Consider the following 23,192-nt stretch of genomic DNA (forward strand, 5'->3'; position numbering starts at 1 on the left):
CTGTCCAGGACCGCTCTAGGTTTTTTGCCGCCCCAAGCAAAAAAAATGTTGGCTGCCCCTCCGTCCCAGCCCTGGGCTCCTCGCCGCACCCCCCTGCTGCCCCAGCCCTGGGCTCTCCCCCCCCCACCTGCACCCCCCTGCTGCCCCAACCCTGGGCTCTCCCCCTCCACCCCCACCCCCCCACACACACCCTGCCGGCCCAGCTCTGGGCTCCCCTCTACCCCCCCCCCCGACCATTGCCCCCCACACACACCTCCTGCCGCCCCAGCCCTGGGCTCTTCCCCCCCCCCACCTGCACCCTCCTTCCACCGCAGCCCTGGGTCACTGGTAACTCGCTCCCAGGGCGGGTCATTCAGCAGGAATTTTGGATGTGCACAGAACACAGATAGGATTGGTTCCCATATGGTTACAGAACTGCAGTAAAGTGGAACAGTGTTCAGCTTGTGTGATTGGAGGATGTCTGGATGCATATTATAAGACTGTCCTACATAAATGAGGAAAAGTTGAGGTGCCTTTATTATTCTTTTGTTCCACTCTTTCTTTCTATGTGGAATTTGCCAATGCAATATCACTGTCTTCCTTTTAAACAAACAAACAAAAAGGCAATGGCTGTTGAAAATAGCAATTCCAGTCCTAATAACCACTGGGAAGCATTTCTTGCTCAATTTTATCCTACTTTTTCTACAGCAAATTACAGTGGATCAGTATATTTGATTTGGGAGAAATGAAGTAACTGAGCTTGAGCATGCCTGAATTTTGAGGTGTTCAAATCTGGAAGGCAGGTGCTGAGGGGGGGCGGCTGTGGCTCCGCAGGGGAGCATGGCAACATGTATGCAGCAGCGTGTCTGGCGCTGCGCGAAGCCAGACACACTGTTCTGAGTGGCACGGTAAGGGGGCTGGGGGGTTGGAGAAGGGGTAGGGAGGTCCGGGGGGGCAGTCAAGGGACAGGGAGCAGGAGGGGTTGGATGGGGCAGAGGTTCCAGGGGGCAGTCAGGGGCAGGGAGAAGGGGGGGGTTAGATGGGTCAGGGGTTTGGGGGGGCAGTCAGGGGGACAGGCAGCAGTTGGATAGGCATGGGAGTCCCAGGGGTTTGTCGGGGGACAGGTGGGGGTGGAGTCCTAGAGGGGAAGTTGGGGGGGGGTCTCAGGAGGGGGCAGTTGGGGACAAGGAGAAGGGGGGCTTAGATAGGGGGTGGGGTCCTGGGGGGCAGTTGGGGCAGGGGTCAGATGGGTTGGGGTTTCTGTGGGGGGCAGTCGGAGGGAGTGGATGGTGGCAGGGTGGGGCTACCCTCCCTCCCCGTGGAGTGTCCTATTTTTTGAATGTTAAAATATGGTATCCCTACCCTTCACAGTGCAGATCTCCATTCAAAGCAGGCTGTAGAATGATGTCTCAGCTTCCTTACTCCCTCCCCCTCTTTTCTGTTTGTAGTGGCCACGGGAATGCTGGGAAATGTAGTTCTTTCCCTGCTCCTGGGCTGGCTCTATAGGCAGGGAGCTAACCAAGGAATTACAGCGCCCAGGGCCCCCTGTTGGTTCTCAGCTCCCATTCTGGATCCCTGCCGCCCCTGCAAATGGGCTGCCCCAAGCATGTGCTTGCTTTGCTGGTGCCTAGAGCCATCCCTGCTTCCTCAAGTCAGCTGTTCTCCTTCTGCCTGTGCGTAGGATTGCCGGATGCAGGGCCGGCTCCAGGCACCAGCCTGGCAAGCAGGTGCTTGGGGCGGCCGCTCCTTAGAGGGGCGGCATGTCCAGGTATTCGGTGGCAATTCGGCGGATGGTCCCTCGCCCACTGGAGCAAAGGACCTCCCGCCGAATTGCCGCTGCAGATCGCGATCGCGGCTTTTTTTTTTTGGCTGCTTGGGGCGGCCAAAACCCTGGAGCCGGCCCTGGCCAGATGTCCGGTTTTCGACTGGAAAGTCATCACTGCTGACCGGACACTAAAAGTCCAGTTACCTGCAGTAACCAGCCTCCGCCATCCAGGGGAGGGGGAGGGCAGAAGCTGCTGCTGGAGCCTGGAGAAGCACTCAGCAACAGCTCTGGCGGAGAAAGGTACCGGCATACCAGCGGCTCCCCATTCTGCCCGAGCATGGCTCTCCCTCCCACACCTTGCCCCAGTCACCCCATCACCCTCAGAGCCCTGTTCTCTCCCCCATGTCCTGCCCCACTCACCCCTCCACCCCTAGAGCCCTGTTCAGCTGTCAGGGGGAGGGTGGTGGATAGAGCAGTGAGCAACAGTGGGTGGGGAAAGAGGAGCGGGGGACAGGGCCTTGAGGGAAAGAGGTGGAGCGGGGGAGGTTCCGGCACTCAGTGTCCAGTTTTCACAAATGAGGGAGTTGGCCACCCTACCTGTGCGGTCAGCGCAGAGGTGGCTGCATGCCCAGCTCCTGCTAGCACTGCCACCTGGCTGCCTTATGCATACTGTGGAGTGAGGGAGCTGCCCCAGAGTGCACACACTGCAGCCAGGGATGGCGGATGGCAGGAACAGGGAACATAGGCACTGCCATGCCAACCCTATGGGCGGGAGGTGGCTGTGGCGCTCATTCAGTTTCATGGGAAGAGACAGGGTAGGTCAGAAAATGACCTGACCTTCTCGGGCTTGGGCTCCTCAAATATTAGGCCCAAGCAGACCTCTAGCATGAAGCAGGCAAGGAAAGTGGCTGAGAGGTGATGGGCTCTGACACTGCCCAGCTGACTGATGGTCCTTGTGGGACTGTATGTAGCCAGGGTGTTCTGTTTATAGCAGCCCCCAGGCTGTGCCCAGGGAGAGAATCATGGAGTGTGCTCAGCTCCCTGACAGTTGCCCACCCGACTCTGCTGGAGAGACCCAACAAGTCTTCACATCTTTCCAGTCGAAATATTGTACTATTAGGGGTCAGAGTTCCAGGCTAAATAAAGGGGGGGGGGAGAGTGAGAAGGGTCAGGAGACATAACCACAGCTGCTTACTCACTGCCTGTACAATAACCCTTCAGGGCATGTTTCAAACAATGACTGTCCTGTACCTTTGCTGATGCAGGCCCTGACGCCATCTCTAATCTGGCAGATTTCTTCTCGGGAGCAGCCGTGGACTTTACAAGTCACCCCTCGAGCAGGAACGCAGGTGCAGCTTTGCTGGCACTCGTTCGTCAGGACCGTCTCATTGGGCTGATGGAACGTTTGGAAAAAGGAAATAACAGAATGTAACTGGAAACGATTATTTAAAATAATTTTTGACAGCGCTAAACCCAGAGCTCTGGATGTGTTTTTCTAACAGATGTGCTCTCGAAATCACATTGGGGCAGGTCTCTGGCTTGGGTTATACAGGAGGGCAGACTAGATGATCACAATGGACCGTTCTGGCCTTAGAATCTATGTATCTATAAAAATGTCCATTGTGTCATAATATTATTTCCTCTTGCCTTTAGAGAGAAAGGCTGTCTAATGGGCTGAGGACTGGGCTTAAAGCCAGGAACAATTCCTAGATTTTAACCTCCCATCTGCTACTCATTCATGAGGTGGCCTTGAGCAAGTCACTGTGCCTATCTCTGCCTCAGTTTTCCCACAACAGGCACAGGGCATTAAATCTTCTGGCCTTTTTTGGCATTTTGAGCATTAGATACTAGAAGAGAGGGAAGCCATCCTGGATGGACCAATGCTCTGATTCAGTATAGCAAACCCTATATTCTTGACCAGTGTAGGGATTAAGATGTGGACAGAGCAAAAATTAGATCAGACCCAGATGCTCCAACAGGGGGAGGTACCTTGTAATATCTCCTGTGCTCGAAGCACCCACAGCTCTGCAGAGTCACACAGCCCTGGCCGTCGAAGAAGAAGCCATCGTCACACTCGCAGCCTTCAGCACAGGTCTCCGGGCAGTCCATGATGTCTCCAGTGCAGGTGGAGGTGCAGAGGTCGGCGCAGACCTCATAGTGGCTGTTCGCTGGGCAGCTCACAGCTTAAATAGAGAGAGAAATAAATGATGGCTGGAAAGATCTCACACCACGGCCTAGAGGGACAGACACGAAGGAGAGGAGAGCAGGACATGGAGGAGAGGAATAGGGAACCTTTAGAAAGGAACATGAGATTGTTGGTTCCCACCCAGAAGAGTTCCAGAAGAAACCCAGAGGCCTGGAACAAGATGCTCAGCAATTTTGACCCTCTCCTTCCCCTCCCAGTGCATCTCAGAGTTCCTACACTATCAGCACATTTACCACAGAAGGAGGTGTTCCTCCAGGGCCGGATGGGAGCCCCGGCCTCTTGGCAGGCCGTCAAATAGCTGTGGATGCTCTGGCACAGAACCTGTGCATCCCCGTTGCCCAGGCACAGATCATACAGACAGTTGCTCTGATACACACTGGGGCTAACCAGGCCGTGGCAGGCCATGAAGGGGCCGTCGGGGTCTGTAAGCAGCCCACAGTAGTTGCGCCCTTTGAAGATGTTCTTCTTCCTCTCCTCACAAACTGGACAGCTGTTTCCAGCACATCTGTCTGTACAGGATGCTCCTGGGATCTGGACTTCCCAAGCAGAGCCAAATGCTGCTGCATCAGAGGCTGTCCTGCCACTGGGGAGCAGGAACTCCTCGTCCTGCTGTCCATCGTAGTTCCCACACAGGCCGCACGTCTGGCCCTCGTAGCTTCCTGGGATGGTGACCCTGGCCTGGTAAACCAGGTCGTAGCTCAGAGTGAGGCCGAAGATGGTTTGCACCAGAATGTTTGTGCCATGTTGATACGCTCTAAGTTGCCCATCAGCCACAATCACTGGGAGGTTGTGGGACACTCCGTTCACCTGGAGGAGAGAGAACATTCCCTGTGAACATGGGGAGCACGTACACAGGCAAGATTCTGCTCTCACTGACACATGACATAAATCAGAATGACTCCAGATTTCACTTTGGGATGACTTGTGCTCACCTTCCAAGGTCTTCACATTGTCGCCGTAGTCTACATCTCTTCTCTCCTCTCCCCTTCACCGCACCTCCCTCCCGGTTCTCTCTCTTTACCATCCCTATTTTCTCCAACCATGTTTGGCTTGCCCCTCCTTTTCATGCAAGCTCCTGCACATAGAACACTCTCCTACTTCTTGTCTCTCTCTCCTTCTCTCCTAAAGACGCACTTCCCTGGTGATACCTCATTCCTTCACCCCTTGCATTCTCCTATCTCCATCAATTTATCACATGTTGTATTTCTCCCAAGTTAGACTGCAGGCTTCTCAGGGGAATGCATCAGGGGAGAAATTCTTCAACACAGAGCCAATGGAATTATAATGGAGAGGAAGTTTATTCCATGTTTGCAAAAATTTGAATTATGTGTAGAGAGTTCCCCAAATCATTAATTCCCAGAAACACGGTGTATAAACCAAGAAGGGAGGCAAAGAAGATTGAGCTGAGCTACGGGATGCTCAGCTTGCCCAAATGAAGCTCTGACATAGCAGCATCCATGAGTAATACTTGCTACCATCTCCAGTTGGCAGGAGACTCTGTCCCATCCTGATGGATGATGATCTGGCATCAATTATTTCATGCCTTCATCACCTCTCCTCTGGACTACAGTAATGAACCATGAACCCTTCAGCACTCCAGAATCGCTATCAGGTACAGAAGCATCTCCTCACCAGCACTGGCTACTGAGATCACATCAAAACTGTCCTCTGCTCCCTCTGCTGCCTTCTGAATTCAGTTCAAGTTCTCACACCTTACCTTCAAGACTCTCAATGGCCTGGGCCCTAGGTATCTAAAAGATCAATTAAACCTCCAGGATGAAGATCGTAGCTGACCACTTCCTTCTTCTGGAATAATAAGGGTAAAGTTAGCCTGTGCAGGAGATGGAGCTTTACTGGTGACCAGTTCGAGACTGGGGAATGAACTCCCTCAGGAACAAAGGACCCTGACAAACCTCACCACTTCCGCCCCAAGTGCAAGGTGTGTTTCTCAGACCTGTTGTCTCTAACACACACGGCAATGTGCGTACGTATTTATAACTTTTAAAAGTAAATCCAATACAAAATTCTCCCCTGCACGCACATCTCCTCCTGGTGATAGATTGAGAGAGTTGGTCAAGTTACTTAGTATGTTGTTGGAAGATGCTCAAATACTACACGGATGTGCATGTTATAAGAATTTGTAAGAGTGTGGCTTGTCCTTTAAGGCCAGTAGGCCAGCCAACCCCAATTACTAAGGAGGCACACCTGAGCAGGAATCCCTTGATTCCCCTATAAGAGCAGCAGGACGAAGATGGGAAGCTGGCCCTGCAGAGAGAGTTCTCAGGGAGAACAGAAGAGAATCAAGAGGCTGATGGGAGCGAATAGACTCCAGCAGGGAAACTTGAAATTTGGGGAGCATGACTACAGACAGGAAAGAACTCGGAGTGACCTGGTATGGAGAAAAATGGATGGACTTGAAAACTTTATTTTGCATGTTTGCTAATTTAATAATCCAGACCCTAAGGAGGGCAGCTGTTATTCAATTTGTCTTGTGAGCTATTGAGGAACCCAAGAGGGAAAGCGAGGCAGACCACCTGCAGCGCAACCTTTACCACGACGGGGCATTAGGGAGTTGGCCAAACTGCAAACAAACCTGTGTAGACTAGAATAAAATCTCTGTCCATGAGAATGTGGAGGACTTACCATGATGAGCCCCTGTTTGTTTTGCAGCAGGGTGAGTGTGATCCCATACACCTGAATGGACACCAGCTTGGCCACGGACATGTTCCTGGTGCCCCAATCTTCTTTCTCTATGCTGATAGTGAATGGTGTAAGGTCACTGGCATCGGTGCAGGTCTTGGCCAAGATGTACGTGCAGGTGCCTTGGAAGTCAAAGGAGACCCCATCGAAAGAGAGGTAGTGGGGATGGCCAGAGGCAGAACAGGTCGCAGATCCAAATGGGTGGCATTTCTGGACACCGTCCACTACCCCGCATTCCTCACCAGTGCCGCAGGAGAATGCCTTACACACAACCTCCCCACCAGCCTGACACATGCACTGCTCCTCGCATGAACCGCTCGGGTGGAAGGTCTCCCCGGCCTCGTAGTAAAGTCCCCTGTGGAGGCATCCGCACTGGGAAATGGGGACACAGCGGTCGCCACTGAAAACAAAGCCCTCGTCACACACGCAGCCTTCCTTACACTGGGTCATGCATTGCACGGGGGCATAGAGGTTGCTGCATGTCACATCGCAGCTGCTGCTACAGAATTCGTAGTGACTGTTCAGGGGACAGGACGGAGCTGTAATTAGAACAAAGAGTTAACTCACATAGTGCATTAGCAATGTGCTCAATGAACCATCACAGAACATGCAATTTCATTCAAGTTCCTACTTTTCTATTTCCTTAATTTGGTTAATTAATAAAAGGCACCATCTGTAATGGGGTCCCAGGTCTGATGAACTGGCTGCCTCACAGAGGCCAGGAGATGGGATACAGACAATCTCTCTCCTATGATGGCTTCTAATTCAGTTTATTGTTTCACTACTAGCTTTTTGTTTTGAATCCAGGTCAGTAGCCGTTAAAATTAATTCCCAACTGATGGCTTGTGTGGGAGGAATTGGTGGGTTCCCAGCTCAGTTCCTAATGAACAATCATCCCAATTAGTAGCCACCCTGAGTCCCAGGTCTGATTATGTCCCAGTCTCAGAAGGGAAGGCAAGGATTAGACTGGCCATGGAGAGCACACTACATCCCTAGCAGTGTTTCCCTTGCCCAGGGTACAGCTGCCAAGGCCACTACGAGTGCTGAACCCAGCCTGCTGAGAAAGACCTGTTAAAAATGTTCTGCAGTGTTTAGATCCACATCTACCAGCCAACAAGAATTAACAATCCCCAAAGGGCAGGCAGCGGTGAACACAGGGGACTCACAGCAGAATGTCGTAGTCCTCCAGGGATGCACCATAGCTCCAGCTTCCTGACATGCCTCGGAATAGCCCGCAACGGCCTGGCAGACATTACTTTCACGCGCACTGAGGACGCAATAGCTGTACACACAGTCTATGAAGTATCCATGAGGGTCCACTTTGCTGTGACATCCTCTGAAAGGGCCACTCTTGTATAAGATGAGCCCACACTGCCCTCTGCTACCTCGTTGTTCTTTTTCAATAGCCTCTACACTTGCGCATGGTGGTATCGTTACTGCAGAGCATCCCGGGAGGTCGCCCACCTTCCAGCTCTGGCCAAAGCTGACGGGACTTGGTGCCAGCGTGCCATCCCTCATCAGCATGTCATCCTCCCTGTCACTGTTAAAATTGCCACACAGACCACACACGGCTCCTGCGTAGGTGACTGGCAGAGTGATCGTGGTGCGTCCTGACCACCCGGCATAGGTAATGGTGAGACCAAAATCTGTCTGGATCACTGTGGCCCAGCCCTTTCTATACACAGTGATTTTCGTATCATCGAGGTTGAAGGGAAGGGTAATCAGGATACTGTTCACCTGTAAAAGCAAGACACATGGGATATGAAACATCGCTCGCTCTGGTGGAACCTCTGGCTCCAGCACAGAGCTCTGGCCCATCTACTGCTGCTGAAATCTTCATCCAGGCTGACCTGCTCCCTCCTCTACAGCCTGCCTGAGTCCAGCTCCCCAGACTGGGCAGGATCCTCCAACCAGACTTTCCTTTTTTCTGACACTGGCTATTGCTGTTTCCTCCTCTGTGAGCCCCAGCTCTCCAAGTTCCCACATATGCTGGATGCTACTGACACCTTCTCACAAAGATGAAGTGTAACCACATCACCCGAACCCTTTAGCTTCTCCACTGGCTCCCCATTCACATCAGAATCCAGTTAATATTTGATCTGTTTTCTAAAATCCGTCCATATATTTTCTGCAACCAACTTCTGATTTCACAGGCGACTTTCCAGAAATGTTTTAGAGACTAGATGTGATTTCTGAAACTCACCATGATTTTCCCAGGGAATTGATTGCTGACCCTGATGTCAGTCTCATAGACCTTGATCTGCACAGGACGAGTATTGCTTTCCTGGAAATACACATCAAAGTCCACCAGTCCCACCGTCTTCTTGCACAAGGTAGTTAGCTGGTAGCGGCAGGTGCCTTGGAAGTCGTATCTCTGTCCATCAAAGGTGGAATAGTGCAGATTCCTTGTCACAGAGCAGGTGGCGTAGCTGGAGGGGTAACAGCCCCGTATGCCATTCACTAGCCCGCATCTCTCTGAACGTTTGCACGTAGCAGCCATGCATTTGACTTGTCTAGTGGCTGCGTTGCACATGCACCGTGTCCCACATGCCTCATCGACCCAGAAACTCTCATTGGGGGCATAGGGGCGCCCCTCGAACAGGCACCCACAGCTGCTCTTGGGGATGCATTTTCCCTGGCTCAGCACAAAACCATCCTTGCACTGGCAGCTTTCCACGCAGGGGTCTTGGCAGCTGCTGGGGGCTGACTGGTCCACACACGTGGCTGGGCAGGCTGTTCCACAGAGCTGGTACTGGCTGTTCTCCAGGGGGCACTCCATGGCTGGGGAGTGAAGGACCCACAGATTTAGCAGCAAACCCTCTCCACGCAAAAGCAATATTTAAAATAGAAAGAAAGGGACGTATCTTGTGGGGCTCTGAGAGCCCTCGAATCCCAGTGGCCTCAACATTGGCTGAGGGTGCTCAGTATGTTGTAGAAGGTGCTTAGCCCCTTACAGGATCAGGCACATAGTAGGAAGAGTCACTTAAAAACTTGCATCATCTTATCTCAACCATCCATATCAGTGGAGAATCCAGAAGATAATGGCAAATGCAGTCACAAGGACATTGACACCTAGTAATAAACGACTCCAAAGTGGAGGGATTTCCTGGCCTCTCAGCAAGGACGTGGAGCAAAAATCCCCCAGGTTGAGAACAAAGGACTGGGAAACGTGATGTGGGGAAATAAGGGTTGGCCGCTGGTAGGAGTCGGGGCTCTCATCTGGAGTCTGACCAAAGAGCTCAGACTGAGACCTGGTCTACACTACAAAGTTAGACTGATGTAGGGCAGCTATGTCAACCTAATTCTGTAGGAGTCTACACTAAAATGTAGCTCCCACCTCTGTAACTCATCCACTACACTGACTTAATAACTCCACCTCTGTGAAAGGCATAGCGCTTAGGTCGATGTAGTTAGGTTGATGTAGATGTAGGTGTAGATGTAGACAATGCACTGATTACATTGACAGTTGCTGCCTTTCAGAAGCCATCCCACAATGCCCCACACTGACAGTTAAACTGGTGCAAGAACTCCTGGTGAGGACGTGCACCGCTGACACAAGGAGCAGAGTGTGGACATGTAAAACGATTCAATTACTGCTGTGGCTGTACATCACATAACTTAGGGCAAATCTACACTACAAAACTACACCTTAGCAATATCATGGACAGACAAGTACTGTAGATACAATAGAATCCAAGAGTTCTGATTTCCCAATCACTGCTCAATCCCAAATCACTTGATCATGGTGCCTCCCAAATAGGGTTTCTGGGTGTCCGTTTTTCGACCAGAACACCCGGTCGAAAAGGGACCTTGGTGGCTCTGGTCAACACCACTGACCGACCCGTTAAAATTCCGGTTGGTGGCACAGGCTCTCTACCCGACTCCATGTAGCTCCTGGGAAACGGCGACATGTCCCTCCAGCTCAGGGGCAGCCATGGGGGCTCCTTGTTCTGCCCCACCCCAAGTGCCAACTCCACAGCTCCCATTGGCTGGGAACGGCCAATGGGAGCTGTGGGGGAGGCGCCTGGGGCCGGGAGCAGCATGCAGAGCCCCATGGCTGCCTCCGAGCAGGAAGAACATATCGCTGCTTCCCAGGAGCTGCCTGAGGTAAGCACCACCCAGAGCCTGCACCCTGCATCCCCTCCCATACCCCAACCCCCTGCCCCAGCCCTGAGCCCCCTCCCGCAACCCAACTTCCAGCCCCAGCCCTGAGCCCCCTCCTGCAACCCAACTCCCTGCCCCAGCCCTGAGCCCCCTCCTGCACCCAGACTCCCTCCCAGAGCCTACACCCTGCACCCACACTCCCTGCTCCAGCCCAGAGCCCCCTCCTGCACTCCAAACCCCTCATCCCAGGCCCCACCCCAGAGCCTGTACACCCAGCCGGAGCCCTCACCCTCTCCCACACCCCAATCCCCTGCCCCAGCCCAGAGCCCCCTCCCGCACTCTAAAAACTTAATTTATGGCTCCACCACAGAGCCCACACCCCCAGTCCAGAGCCCTTACCCTCTCCCACTCATGCACTCCAACCCCTGCCCCAGGCTAGTGAAAATAAGCACATGAACAAGGGTTGGAGAGAGCGAGTGATGTTGGGAGGGGCCTTGGAGAAGGGACAGGGCAGGGGATGGGACAAGGGTATTCGGTTTTCTGTGATTAGAAATTGGCAACCCTACTCCCAACACCAGGGCTAGAACTCAAGAGTGCTGAGCCCTAGGCTCCCCGGTCTAACCAGCAGACCGTAGACCTTGGCATACAAATCTGTACTCACGGCATCTGGCCAGCTGCCTCCATTCCCCAATCCTGACCCCTTCCAGCTGGCAGGCGTCCGCATAGGCCTTCAGGGCCTCACACAGGGCCTTCCTGTAGCCGTCGTTGTGGCACAGATCGTACACGCAGTTGTTCAAGTAGACTGTAGGATCCACCTTGCTGTGGCACTGGCTGAAGGGCCCATCTGAGACCTTGGCTATCAGGCCGCACGAGACCTCCTCCTTGTACTTTCTGGCTATGCTGGCGGCACAGGGCCTGCAACCTCCAATGCAATCGTGCCAGCAAAACTGATCCTCATCTTCCACTGCCCAGCTTTTCCCCAGGGCAGCGACACTGGGAGCCTGGTCCCCGTCCGGGGTCCGGAAGTCATCGGCGGGGTCCCCATTATAGTTGCCACACAGGCCGCACAGGCTGTCAGAGAAGTTATTAGGAACGGTGACCCTCAGCTGGTTGTTCCAGTCATAGTACACCCTGAGGTTGAAGTCGGTGCGGAGGATGAGGGAGGTGCCGCTCTGATAGAGCCGAAGGGCCCCGTTGTTCAGGGAGATGGGTAAGTGGGCCCTGGTGTTATTCACCTTCATGGTGAGAAAGAAAGGGCAAAGGTCACAATCAAGTCCACAAGTCTTTCATTTACAAAGTGACCTCTTCCCTGATACAATTTTTCCACTAGTATTTGCCTAGTCTTCAAAATCCAAACGTTTTCAGGAGATGGTTCCTTTTCAATGATGTTTTAATGGAAACCAAGCAGATTTCAAAGATGTACCTGGAGCCAGGACTCCATTCCCCTTCCCAGAAAATTTAGTAATTTTTGGTTTTCATTCCATATTGGAATGAAGCTAATTTTCAAATAATTGAAATCCTCTCCAAAATGGAATTAACTTTCTCCAGCCAGCTCTATCTAGTATGATGCTATAATTTAATATTTGTTCAGATTTGGGTCCAGATTCATTGAAAATTATGAATTGGTTCCATTGCTATTTATTGGAATTTTTACAAACAATTCCAATATTGGACCCATGATTTCAGTATAGCCCATTGTAGATGAAAGGGCTGGCGATAAGAATTGCTGGGAGCTGCTGTAAATGACAGTGACTGCATTGGTTAGAGCTGTTAGGGAGCGGCTCCACTGGGAGAGGGGGCTGCATTGGTGAGAGCTGTTAGCAGCATCACTTGAGGAGCGAGAAGTCTCAAGGAGCTGACTACAATGTTCTGGGGATCCTGAGGTATCTCAGGTTGGAGATGGCTCTGTAATACAAAGGCCCTGAGCTGCCTAAATGTGCCTCAGAGTTCCCCATATCTTACAGCTCAGGCACTGTCTTCCTGGATCCAAGAGTGGGGATTCTCCTCAGGTGGGATCTCAGGGGAATCCCTGTTACATTAGAAACTGCTGGGGAATTTCCGGAAGGATGGACTCAATGGAGCTGGGATTTGCCCTGCTCCTGCATGACATGCTGTGGGAAATGTAATGACCAAATGCTCCGATCTACACTTTATCTGGTGTGTAGATCCCGTGTGCTTGTGACAGAGCTGACAGCTCCCCACACTGAGCCACCCAACCTGCTCCCCTCAGCACAGCACCCTCTAGCGCCAGATTGGGATCAGTGAGACTCTGATGGGACAGAACCCCCAACCGACCCCCACACACTACTCCCTGCCACACAGCACCCGCTAGCGCCATGATGGGCATTGGGGTTGTCATAAACAGATAGTTAAGGGTTAATGCCTCTTTTACCTGTAAAGGGTTAAGAAGTTCACCTAGCCTAGCTGACACCTGACCAGAGGAACCAATGGGAGGACAAGATGGTTCAAAGGGAAGGAGGGAAGTTCCCTTTGTCTGTGGAGTTTTCACTTTGGACCTGAGGGAAAAGCTCCAGAATTCAGCCTCTTATCAAGTAGTGAGTATTAGTGAAGGAAATAAATAGGTTTATGTTTATTTCTTTGTAACCTGTCTTGTGCAATTAGAGGAATAAACAAATTGGGTATTTGGGGGGTTTTTTTTTATGTAACTAAGGGTTTGCCCAGGGGAGCATCCTCTGTGTTTGGAATCTGTTGTCTGTGAGAGTAACTGGTATGCTAATCTCTCCCAGAGGGTTTTCTTTTACCTTTCTTTTCTTTAATTAAAAGGCTTTTTCTTAATACCTGATTGATTTCTCCTTGTTTTAAGATCCAAGGGGGTTGGATCTGGGTCCACCAGGGAATTGGTGAAGAGTCTCTCAAGGCTACCCAGGGAAGAGAATTAGTGCTTGGGAGTGGTGGCAGCCAGACCAGATCTAAGCTGTTAATTGAGCTTAGAGCTTCTCATGCAGATCCCCCACATCTGTACCCTAAAGTTCAGAGTGGGGAAGGAACCTTGACAGGAGTCAGCACTAACTGCAAGGGGAGAGTGCTCTGTACTTGGTACCCAGACCACTCCCTACCACAGAGCTCTCACCAGTGCTGGGTATTGGGCTTAAAACTAACTTGGGAGAAACTGCTACTGAGAAATCTACACATCTAAATAGTACAGCGCCCCCTATCAAAGTGCTGGTACGTGGGTGACAGCACAGACAGTGGCAGAGCACCTACTAAATCAATGATAATACCCACTGCAATACTTTGGGGTATTTTTTTCAAGGTAGCCTATCTATGTACTGACCACGCCAGACATTGTCTAGCTTGCAATTCTACGCAGAGGTTGGGGGTGCAGTTTCCTGCCCTCTATTTAGCAAAGCCTACAGGGTGGGCATAGGAGCAGGGTGACGTGTGTGCCAAGCACTCACCCACACAAAGCCGACCTCAGCCCTGGCTGCTGTAATGGTCACTCCATCGACCTGGACAGTCACCGACCAAATGTAGAAGACCTGTGTGTTCCCCCTGTTCTCGCTCTCGGCCGTGACACGGAAGAAGGGCAGGACGGAGTCATCCCTGCAGGTCTTGGCCACCGTGTAGTCGCAGGTGCCGTGGAAATCATACACCCGTCCATCAAAGGTGTGGTAATGCAAGTAACCCCCAGCCCAGCATGTGGCCTGAGAGACTGGCACACACTCTGGCTGCCCATTTATCATCTTACAAATAGTTCCTTCTCTGCAGCGAACCACACTGCAGGATGGAATAACTAGTGGGGAAAGACAATAGAAAGACAAGAGACACCAGACTAATCAGTTACATATGAAAGCAGAGAGGGGGCTGTGAAAACCAGGATGAAATGTAGTGTCCTTGGAATCCTATTTCTTAATATAGCCTGTTTGTGAAATGGACCGAATGATCGTTTGCTCTATCCCCATACATCCCCTCTATCTATCTATCCCTATACACACTATCTACTCCCATTCATCCTTCACAAATCTCTCACAAGTCTCCTGCTGGGGAAATCCCTGCCTAGGTGAGACCTTTCCTGGCGTAAAGCCAGCAAAGTGGTCTCCTGTGTCTCCTTCCCCACAATGCCTGGCAGAGGTGCTGCAACCCAGAGGGGCATGTTGTGGGCAGCATTGAGCAGGCAAAGGAGAGTGGCTGGGATGTGATGGGCTCTGACAGTGCCCACCTGACTGATGGCCCCTGTGAGGCTACAGCCAATAGGCTCCATTTAGAGCAGCCCCCAGGTTTTAATCAGCTGCGCACCCTACTCCGCTGTGCACGCCAGAAGCAGGACGCAGCAGACACTCTGACCCAACAAGGATTTTCATCTTTCAAATTGAAATTCTGTAATATTATGGCTCAGGGTTCATGGCTAAATAAAGGGAAAGAGAAAGTGAAAAGAGTTAGGAGACATAATCACAACTATTTTACTCACTGCTTGTGCAATAACCTCTCAGGGCATGTTGCAATCAGTGACTGTCCTTTACCTTGGCTGATGCAGCCCATGACGCCATCGGTGATCTGGCAGGTTTGTCCTCTAGAGCAGCTGTGGGCTTCGCAGGTCACCCTTCGGGTGGGAACACATGTGCAGCTTTGCTGGCACTCATTCATCAGGACCGTCTCACTAGGCTAAGGGGACGTTTGGAAAAGGGGAAATATTGCAATGGAACTGGAACCAATCATTTATAATATTTCTGGCAGTGCTAAACCCAGAGCCGTGTTGTGAGGTGTGTGAATGTGCATATTGTGTCATAACATTATATCTCTGTCTAAAGGCTGTCTGATAGCTTTCTTTGATGGGGTAACAAGCCTTGTGGATAGAATCATAGAAGATTAGGGTTGGAAGGGACCTCAGGAGGTCATCTAGTCCAACCCCCTGCTCAAAGCAGGACCAACACCGACTAAATCATCCCAGCCAGGGCTTTGTCAAGCCAGGCCTTAAAAACCTCTAAGGAAGGAGATTCCACCACCTCCCTAGGTAACCCATTCCAGTGCTTCACCACCCTCCTGGTGAAATAGTGACAGGTTTCAGAGTAGCAGCCGTGTTAGTCTGTATTCGCAAAAAGAACAGGAGTACTTGTGGCACCTTAGAGACTAACAAATGTATTTGAGCATAAGTTTTTGTGGGCTACAGCCCACTTCATTGGATGCATGCAGTGGAAAATACAGTAGGAAGATATATCTTCCTACTGTATTTTCTACTGCATGCATCCACTGAATGTGTGTGTATATATACACACACACACAAAACATGAAACAATTGGTGTTACCATACACACTATAAGGAGAGTGATCAGTTAAGGTGAGCTATTATCAGCAGGAGAGAAAAAGAACTGTTTGTAGTGGTAATGAAAATGCCCCATGTCCAGTAATTGACAAGAAGAGTGGATGGGTTATTACACAAAGTAAAATTATTTCCCCATACTTATTCCCTCCCCCCCTCCCCCATTCCACACATCTTCTTGTCAATTGCTGGAAATGGGCCATTTTCATTACCACTACAAACAGTTCTTTTTCTCTCCTGCTGATAATAGCTCACCTTAACTGATCACTCTCCTTATAGTGTGTATGGTAACACTCATTGTTTCATGTTCTCTGTGTATATTGTGACAAAGTTCCTCCTCTATCTTGGTGGGTCCTGCGCTTATTGGTGGATTTTCTTGCCTCAGATATTCACCATGTGGGTTGGGGAACAGCCCAGAGACCTTCCCCTCTGGAAGAACCCACAGTCCAGGTCAATTGGGAGGTTTGGGGGGAATCCGGGCCCGCTCTCTACTCCAGGTTCCAGCCCAGGGCCCTGTGGACTGCAGCTGTCTAGAGTGCCTCCTGTAACAGCTGCATGACAGCTACAACTCCCTGGGCTACTTCCCCATGGCCTCCTCCAAACACCTTCCTTAGTCTCACCACAGGATCTTCCTCCTGGTGTCTGATAACGCTTGTGCTCCTCAGTCCTCCAGCAGCACACCCACACCCAGGGCCGGCTTTAGGCCGATTCAGCCGATTCGGCTGAATTGGGCCCCGCGCCAAGAGGGCCCCGCGCTGCAGCTGTCCGCCCCGCCCCCAGCTCAGTTCCCCCTCCTCCCCTCCCCTGCACACCCCGCCCCCTCCCTCAGAGATTCGCGGGAAGTCTGAGACGAAGCAGGGGCGGGCCAGCAGCACGAGGTAAGCTGGGGTGGGGGGGGTGGGGGCGGGAGAAGGGCTCCGGGGAGGCGCGGCCCGTTCCGTTCCCGCAGGCCCCAGCGGCTCTGGCCCCCCCCCCCCGGCGCGGCTTCCGCGGCGCGGCTCGGATCCCCCCCCCCCCCCGCGCAGCCCCCACCGCGCGGCTCGGGTCCCCCCCCCCGCGCAGCCCCCGCGGCGCGGCTCGGGTCCCCCCGTCCCCGTCCCCCCCGCGGCGCGGCTCGGGTCCCCCGTCCCCGCGGCGCGGCGCGGCTCCCCCGTCCCCGCGGCGCGGCTCGGCTCCCCCGTCCCCGCGGCGCGGCTCGGGTGTCCCCGTCCCCCGCGCGGCGGGGCTCGGGTCCCCCCCCCGCGGCTCGGGTGTCCCCGTCCCCGTCCCCCCCGCGGCGGGGCTCGGGTGTCCCCATCCCTGTCCCCCCCGCGACACGGCGGGGCTCGGGTCCCCCCCCGCGGCTCGGGTCCCCCCGTCCCCGCGGCGCGGCTCGGGTCCCCCCGTCCCCGCGGCGCGGCTCCCCCCCCGTCCCCGCGGCGTGGCTCGGGTGTCCCCGTCCCCGTCCCCCCCGCGGCGCGGCGGGGCTCGGGTCCCCCCCCGCGGCTCGGGTCCCCCCGTCCCCCTCCCCCCGCGGCGCAGCTCGGGTCCCCCCGTCCCGTCCCCCCCGCGGCGCGGCTCGGGTCCCCCCCCCGCGGCGCGGCTCGGGTCCTGGGGGCGGGGCTTGCAGCAAGCCACGCCCCCAGGAATTGGGCCCCGCTCTTGCTAAAGCCGGCCCTGCCCACACCCTCTCAGCTCCTTGCGCCTCTTGCTCCCAGCTCCTCACACTCACACCACAAACTGAAGTGAGCTCCTTTTAAAACCCAGGTGCCCTGATTAGCTTGCCTTAATTGATTCTAGCAGCTTCTTCTTAATTGGCTCCAGGTGTCCTAACTAGCCTGCCTGCCTTAATTGGTTCTAGCAGGTTCCTCATTACTCTAGTGCAGCCCCTGCTCTGGTCACTCAGGGAACAGAAAACTACTCATTCAGTGACCAGTATATTTGCCCTCTACCAGACTCCTGTACTCCACTGGTCTGGGTCTGTCACAATATATATGTCGTCCTACTGTATTTTCCACAGCGTGCATCCGATGAAGTGGGCTGTAGCCCACAAAAGCTTATGCTCAAATAAATCTGTTAGTCTCTAAGGTGCCACAAGTAGTCCTGTTCTTTTTCTGGTGAAATAGTGTTTCCTAATATCCAATGTATCCCTCCCCCACTGCAACTTGAGACCATTGCTTCTTGTTCTGTCAATAAGTCCTGCAATGAGTGCAAGGAACTGGACTAGATGACCTCTCGTGGTCCCTTCCACCCTATGATTCTATTATTCTAATGGGTTAAGTGCTGGTCTGAGGGTCAGGAACAATGCCTAGGTTCTATCCTGCCATCTCCTCCTGGCTCACTGTGTGGCCATGAGCAAGTCACTGCCCCTCTCTGTGCCTCAGTTTCTCCATAACAAGCAAAGTGCATTTAATCTTCTTGCCTTTTTTGGAACTTTGGGCATTGACTACTAGCAGAGGTGGGATGCCAGGTTGGATGGGCCAGTGCTCTGATTCATTATAGCAAACCCTTTCCCTGACTAGTGTAGGATTTAAGATGTGTATAAAGCAAAAATTAAATCAGACCCAGTCCACTTGTGGCTGTACCTTGAAGTATCTCCCCTGTTCGAAGCATCCACAGCTCTCCTGAGTCACACAGCCCTGGCCATCGAAGAAGAAGCCCTCGTCACATTGGCAGCCTTCGGCACAGGTCTCCGGGCAATCTATGATGTTTCTAGCACAGGTGACAGTGCACAGGTCAGCACAGACCTCATAGTGGCTGTTGGCAGGGCAGGTCACAGCTTAAATGGAGAGAGGAATAATTATTGGTTGGACAGATGTCATACCACAGGCTAGAGGGAGAGAGACATAAAGGAGAGGAGAACAGCACAGGAAAGAAAGGACAAGGACACTGAGATTGTTGATTCACACTGAAAGAGTCTATGAAGAATCCCAGAAGTCTGGAATTTTGTTCCCATAAATGCTGTCTCCCTCTCCCCTTTTGTCCCACACCCAGCGCACCTTGGCTACCTGAGCTCCATCAGTATCATGGACTTACGGCAGAAGGAGGCGCTCCTCCAGGGCGGGATGGTGACTTTGGCCTCTTGGCAGGCTGTCACGTAGCTGTGCATGCTCTGGCACAGAGCCTGTGCATCTCCATTGCTGAGGCACAGATCATACAGGCAGTTGTTGAAATACACACTGGGGCTGACCGTGCCGTGGCAGGCAGTGAAGGGGCTGTCAGGGGCTGTGAGCAACCCACAGTAGTGGTGCTGTTTGAAGACGTCCTTCTTCCTCTCCTCACAAACTGGACAGCTGTTCCCAGCGCATCTGTCTACACATGATGCTCCTGGGACCTGGACTTCCCAAGCAAAGCCAAATGCTGCCACATCAGAGGCTGTCCTGCCATTGGGGAGCAGGAACTTGCTGTCCTGCCGTCCACTGTAGTTCCCGCACAGGCCACACGTGTGGCCCTGGTATCGCTGTGGAACGGTGACTCTGGCCTGGTAAACCAGGTCGTAACTCACAATGAGGCCAAAGTCAGTTTGCACCAGGATGTTAGTACCATGCTGATATGCTTGGAGCCGCCTGTTGGCCATGATCACCGGGAGGTTGTGGAACACCCCATCCACCTGTCCGAGACAGAGCATTCCACTGTGAGAAGGCGGAGTGGACACTGGGCAGGGGCGGGGACAACACGTTTTCAGATTCTGCTCTCACTCACACCATGGACTAAACCCAAAATTACCCATGACTCCAGATTTCACTTTGGAATGACTTATCCTCATCTTCCAAGCTGGTGACATTGTTACCCTGGCCTACATCTCTCCTCTCATCAACCTATCCACCCACCTGCCTCCCTCCCAATCCTCTCTCTTTTCCATCCCTATCTCCTCCACCCATGTTTGGCCCACACCTCCTTATCATGACACCCCCTGCACTCAAAATAATTTCCCACTTCTTTTCCATCACCCCCTCTATCCTAAACCCCACTTTTTTCATGAATCCTTCTCCATTCACCATTTCCCTCCCTCTCCTGTCTGGACCAATTTCCAATATGTCAAGTTCTATTTGTTCCAAGGTAAACTACAGGCTTCTCAGGGGAATTGATCATGGGACAGATTCTTCAACAGAGAGGCCAATGGAGTTCCCAAGGGGAGGAATTTCATCCCATGTTTGCAAAATATAAGGTATGTAGAGAGGTTTCCCAAGTAATTCATATTAATAAATATGGGGTATGAATCAAGAAGAGAGGCAGAGAAGATGCATCTGAGTTGCAGGACGCTCAGCTTGCCCAACAGAAGCTCTCACATAGCAACACCCATGAGTAATGCTTTCTATTATCTCAAGTTTACTGCTGGGGGAATTCTGTGCCACTCGCAATGCAGAATTTGTGCAGAAATTAATGTGTGCGCAGAATTCCCTTCCTCTCCCTGAAATGGGCTGCAGAGCTGCTGGCCGCCACTAGGGGCCACTGGACCCAACAGAGCCCAGCTCACAAATAGAAGACCAGGAGGAGTGGGAGGGAGCTGGAGGCTTCCCAGTTCTCAGCATGCTCTTAAGGAAGGAGGTGTGCAGGAAACTCCATACAAGTCCGGAATCCAGCATCAGGCTGTTTCTCCCTCTGGATCCCTGGGCTCTGAGGGGTAGAAGGTCCGGGTGTCTGGCTTGGGGGGCCCTGTGGTTGGGCTCTGGGGGAGGGGAGGGGGCGGAGAAACAGGATCCTGGATTGTCGTAGGGGTTTTTTTAACTCTGTACTCCTGGTGGAATTTTTGTGTGTGTCTGTATTATTATAGACATACTTGCTGACAGGTATTTTGAAATAAATTACCAAAATAATTGAAATTGGCATGATTATATAGTGTTGTTTTGACAAATAAATATGCAGAATTTTGCAGGATTATAAAATAGTGTGTTCAGAATTTTTAATTTTTTGGCGCAGAATTTGCCTGGAGTACCAGTTGGCTGTGAGATTCCATCCCATCCTGGCAGAGAATAACCTGGCTTCAGTTATGTACGCCTTTGTCACCTCTTGGCTGGATTGCAACAAGTGATATACCTGTGGAAAGAGCCTTCAGCTCTTACTCCAGCTGGTGCAGAATGCTGGAGTTTATCTCCTCAGAAGCACTGTCCACTATGAACACATCACACCTCTCCTCTGCTCCCTACATTGGCCCCCCACAGAACATCAAATCCCATTCAAGGTCTCAGTCCTTATCTTCAATATACTCAACTCCCTTCCAACAAGGGGAGATACTACGTAATTAATTGAATCAATTTCCAAGATGAAGACCCTTGTTCCAAAACTTCACAAGGCTTGACATAACCTTTGCCAACATCACCATAGCCTGCCTGTGATGGGTTGCTCTCACCACACCAGCCCCAAAAGGGCAAAGGAAGCTGAGTAAGGAACCAATTAGTGTGATAGGCCACACGTGAGGGTATTAGGCTGGAGGAGCAACCCCTGATTGGAGGATGAAGGTCAGCTGAGTGGGTGTGACCTGGGCTAATATAAAGCCAAGAAGCTGGCAACAGAAAGGGTGGCAGTGAGAAAGTCTGCAGCCACCGTCTGTGTATTAGAGAAGAAAGGAGGGAACCCAAGGAAGGAGTTAGACCCCAGGAGCCTGGCCCTGAGGGAAGACCATACCCAGAAGAGAGAAGGATGGAGAAGAAAGCTTGTGGGAGGCAGAGGAAGAAGCAGCCCAGGGAGACAGCAGCAAGGCTGGGGACTGATTAGACTATGGCTGCATGTTGTAGAGTCCCTGGGCCAGAACCAAGAATAGTGGGCAGGCCCAGGTTCTCCTACCAGACAGTCGCAGAGTGGCATTGCCTGGACAGCGGGTCCAAGGAGACCCTATACCCTGGAAGAAGAAACCACATACTGAACCAGACAGAGGATGAGTCACAAAGAGGAAGCTGCAGCTCCTGGAGCAAGTGAGGGGCCACAGAGTGAGAGAGAGAGGACAATGGGGGGAGAGACCGCAAGGGGAGGCATTAGACCTGTAAGAGAGCTAATCCCCAGAACTGTCAGAAGGAGGCGCTATCTGCAGTGAGTAGAGCACCCCGAGACACTGCCACAATGGCCACTTCCCCAGCAATCATGACATCCGTGACAAGGTTAATGCCCTCAATAGAAACTCTCAGCGGCCATAAAGGTTATCAAATTTATTCTTGGTGACAGAGTCATTTATGTTGATGGTTAGCACTTTCAGGATCCATTTGGCCTTTATCTTATACAACTAGTCATTTCCTCTGAGATGCCTTTAATTCAAGGAGATGGGGGTATTTGGTACAAGCCAGGGTGGTCAAGTCCCTACCATCATCTAAAATCATACTCAAGTGTTGCTGATCCTTGAAGTAGAGGGTATATTAATGATTGATAAAAGCTTCAGGATGAAGTCTGTGATCAACAGCTTTGCTCCTCTGGCACAACTGGACTTTCACTTTCTACAAATGGGAAATGACTGCCTAGGAAGGAGTACTGTGGAAAGGGATCTGGGGACTATGGTGGATCACAAGCTAAATATGAGTCAACAGTGTAACTCTGCTGCAAAAAAAGTGAACATCATTCTTGGGTGTGTTAGCAGGAGTGTTGTAAGCAAGACATGAGAAGTAATTCTTATGCTCTATTCCATGCTGATAAGGCCTCAAGTGGCATATTGTGTCCAGTTCTGGGGGGCCACATTTCAAGAAAGATGTGAATAACTGGAAAAAGCCCAGAGGAGAGCAACAACAATGAATATAGGTCTAGAAAACATGACCTAGGAGGAAAGATTGAAAAAATTGGGTTTGTTTTGTCTGGAGAAAAGAAGATTGAGAGGGGACATGATAACAGTTCTCAAGTACATAAAAAGCTATTACAAGGAGGAGGGTGAAAATTGTTCTCTTTAATCTCTGAGGACAGGACAAGAAGCAATGGGCTTAAATTACAGCAAGGGAGGTTTAGGTTGGACATTAAGAAAAACTTCCTAACTCTCAGGGTGGTTAAGCACTGGAATAAATTGCCTAGGGAGGTAATGAAATCTCCAACACTGGAGGTTTTTAAGAACAGGTTAGACAAACACTTGTCAGGAATGGTCTAGTTATTACATAGTCCGGCCTGAGTGCAGGGGACTGGACCAGATGACCTATTGAGGTCTCTTCCAGCCCAACACTTCTGTGATTAAGAATAAGGCTTATCTATGCAGGAAACAGAGCTTTATT

At 51.9% G+C, this 23,192-nt stretch overlaps 1 protein-coding gene across 11 annotated transcripts in view; it reads right to left on the reverse strand.

Moving 5' to 3' along the window:
- Positions 1-23,192, reverse strand: part of LOC101947369 (IgGFc-binding protein-like) — a 365,233-nt gene that overhangs the window by 312,518 nt on the left and 29,523 nt on the right. For 8 of the 11 annotated variants that reach the window (XR_010594098.1, XM_065574386.1, XM_065574385.1 and 5 more), the window contains exons 10-20: positions 19,048-19,621; positions 18,597-18,790; positions 15,236-15,377; positions 14,174-14,508; positions 11,416-11,989; positions 8,854-9,431; positions 7,817-8,387; positions 6,594-7,189; positions 4,184-4,757; positions 3,734-3,927; positions 2,996-3,137 (exon numbers count right to left, since the gene is read on the reverse strand). The exons of 1 other annotated variant lie outside the window; for it this stretch is intronic. Coding sequence is in view for 9 of the 10 variants with exons in the window: in XM_065574386.1 (XP_065430458.1) it covers positions 2,996-3,137; positions 3,734-3,927; positions 4,184-4,757; positions 6,594-7,189; positions 7,817-8,387; positions 8,854-9,431; positions 11,416-11,989; positions 14,174-14,508; positions 15,236-15,377; positions 18,597-18,790; positions 19,048-19,621 (4,474 nt within the window). In the remaining variant the exon portion in view is untranslated. The remainder of the gene's footprint in view (positions 1-2,995; positions 3,138-3,733; positions 3,928-4,183; positions 4,758-6,593; positions 7,190-7,816; positions 8,388-8,853; positions 9,432-11,415; positions 11,990-14,173; positions 14,509-15,235; positions 15,378-18,596; positions 18,791-19,047; positions 19,622-23,192) is intronic. 2 more of the 11 variants (XM_065574392.1, XM_065574389.1) reach the window with 2 other exon arrangements.

The sequence above is a fragment of the Chrysemys picta genome, chromosome 20, assembly GCF_011386835.1.
Source record: "Chrysemys picta bellii isolate R12L10 chromosome 20, ASM1138683v2, whole genome shotgun sequence".
In the NCBI taxonomy this organism is placed as follows: domain Eukaryota; kingdom Metazoa; phylum Chordata; order Testudines; family Emydidae; genus Chrysemys; species Chrysemys picta.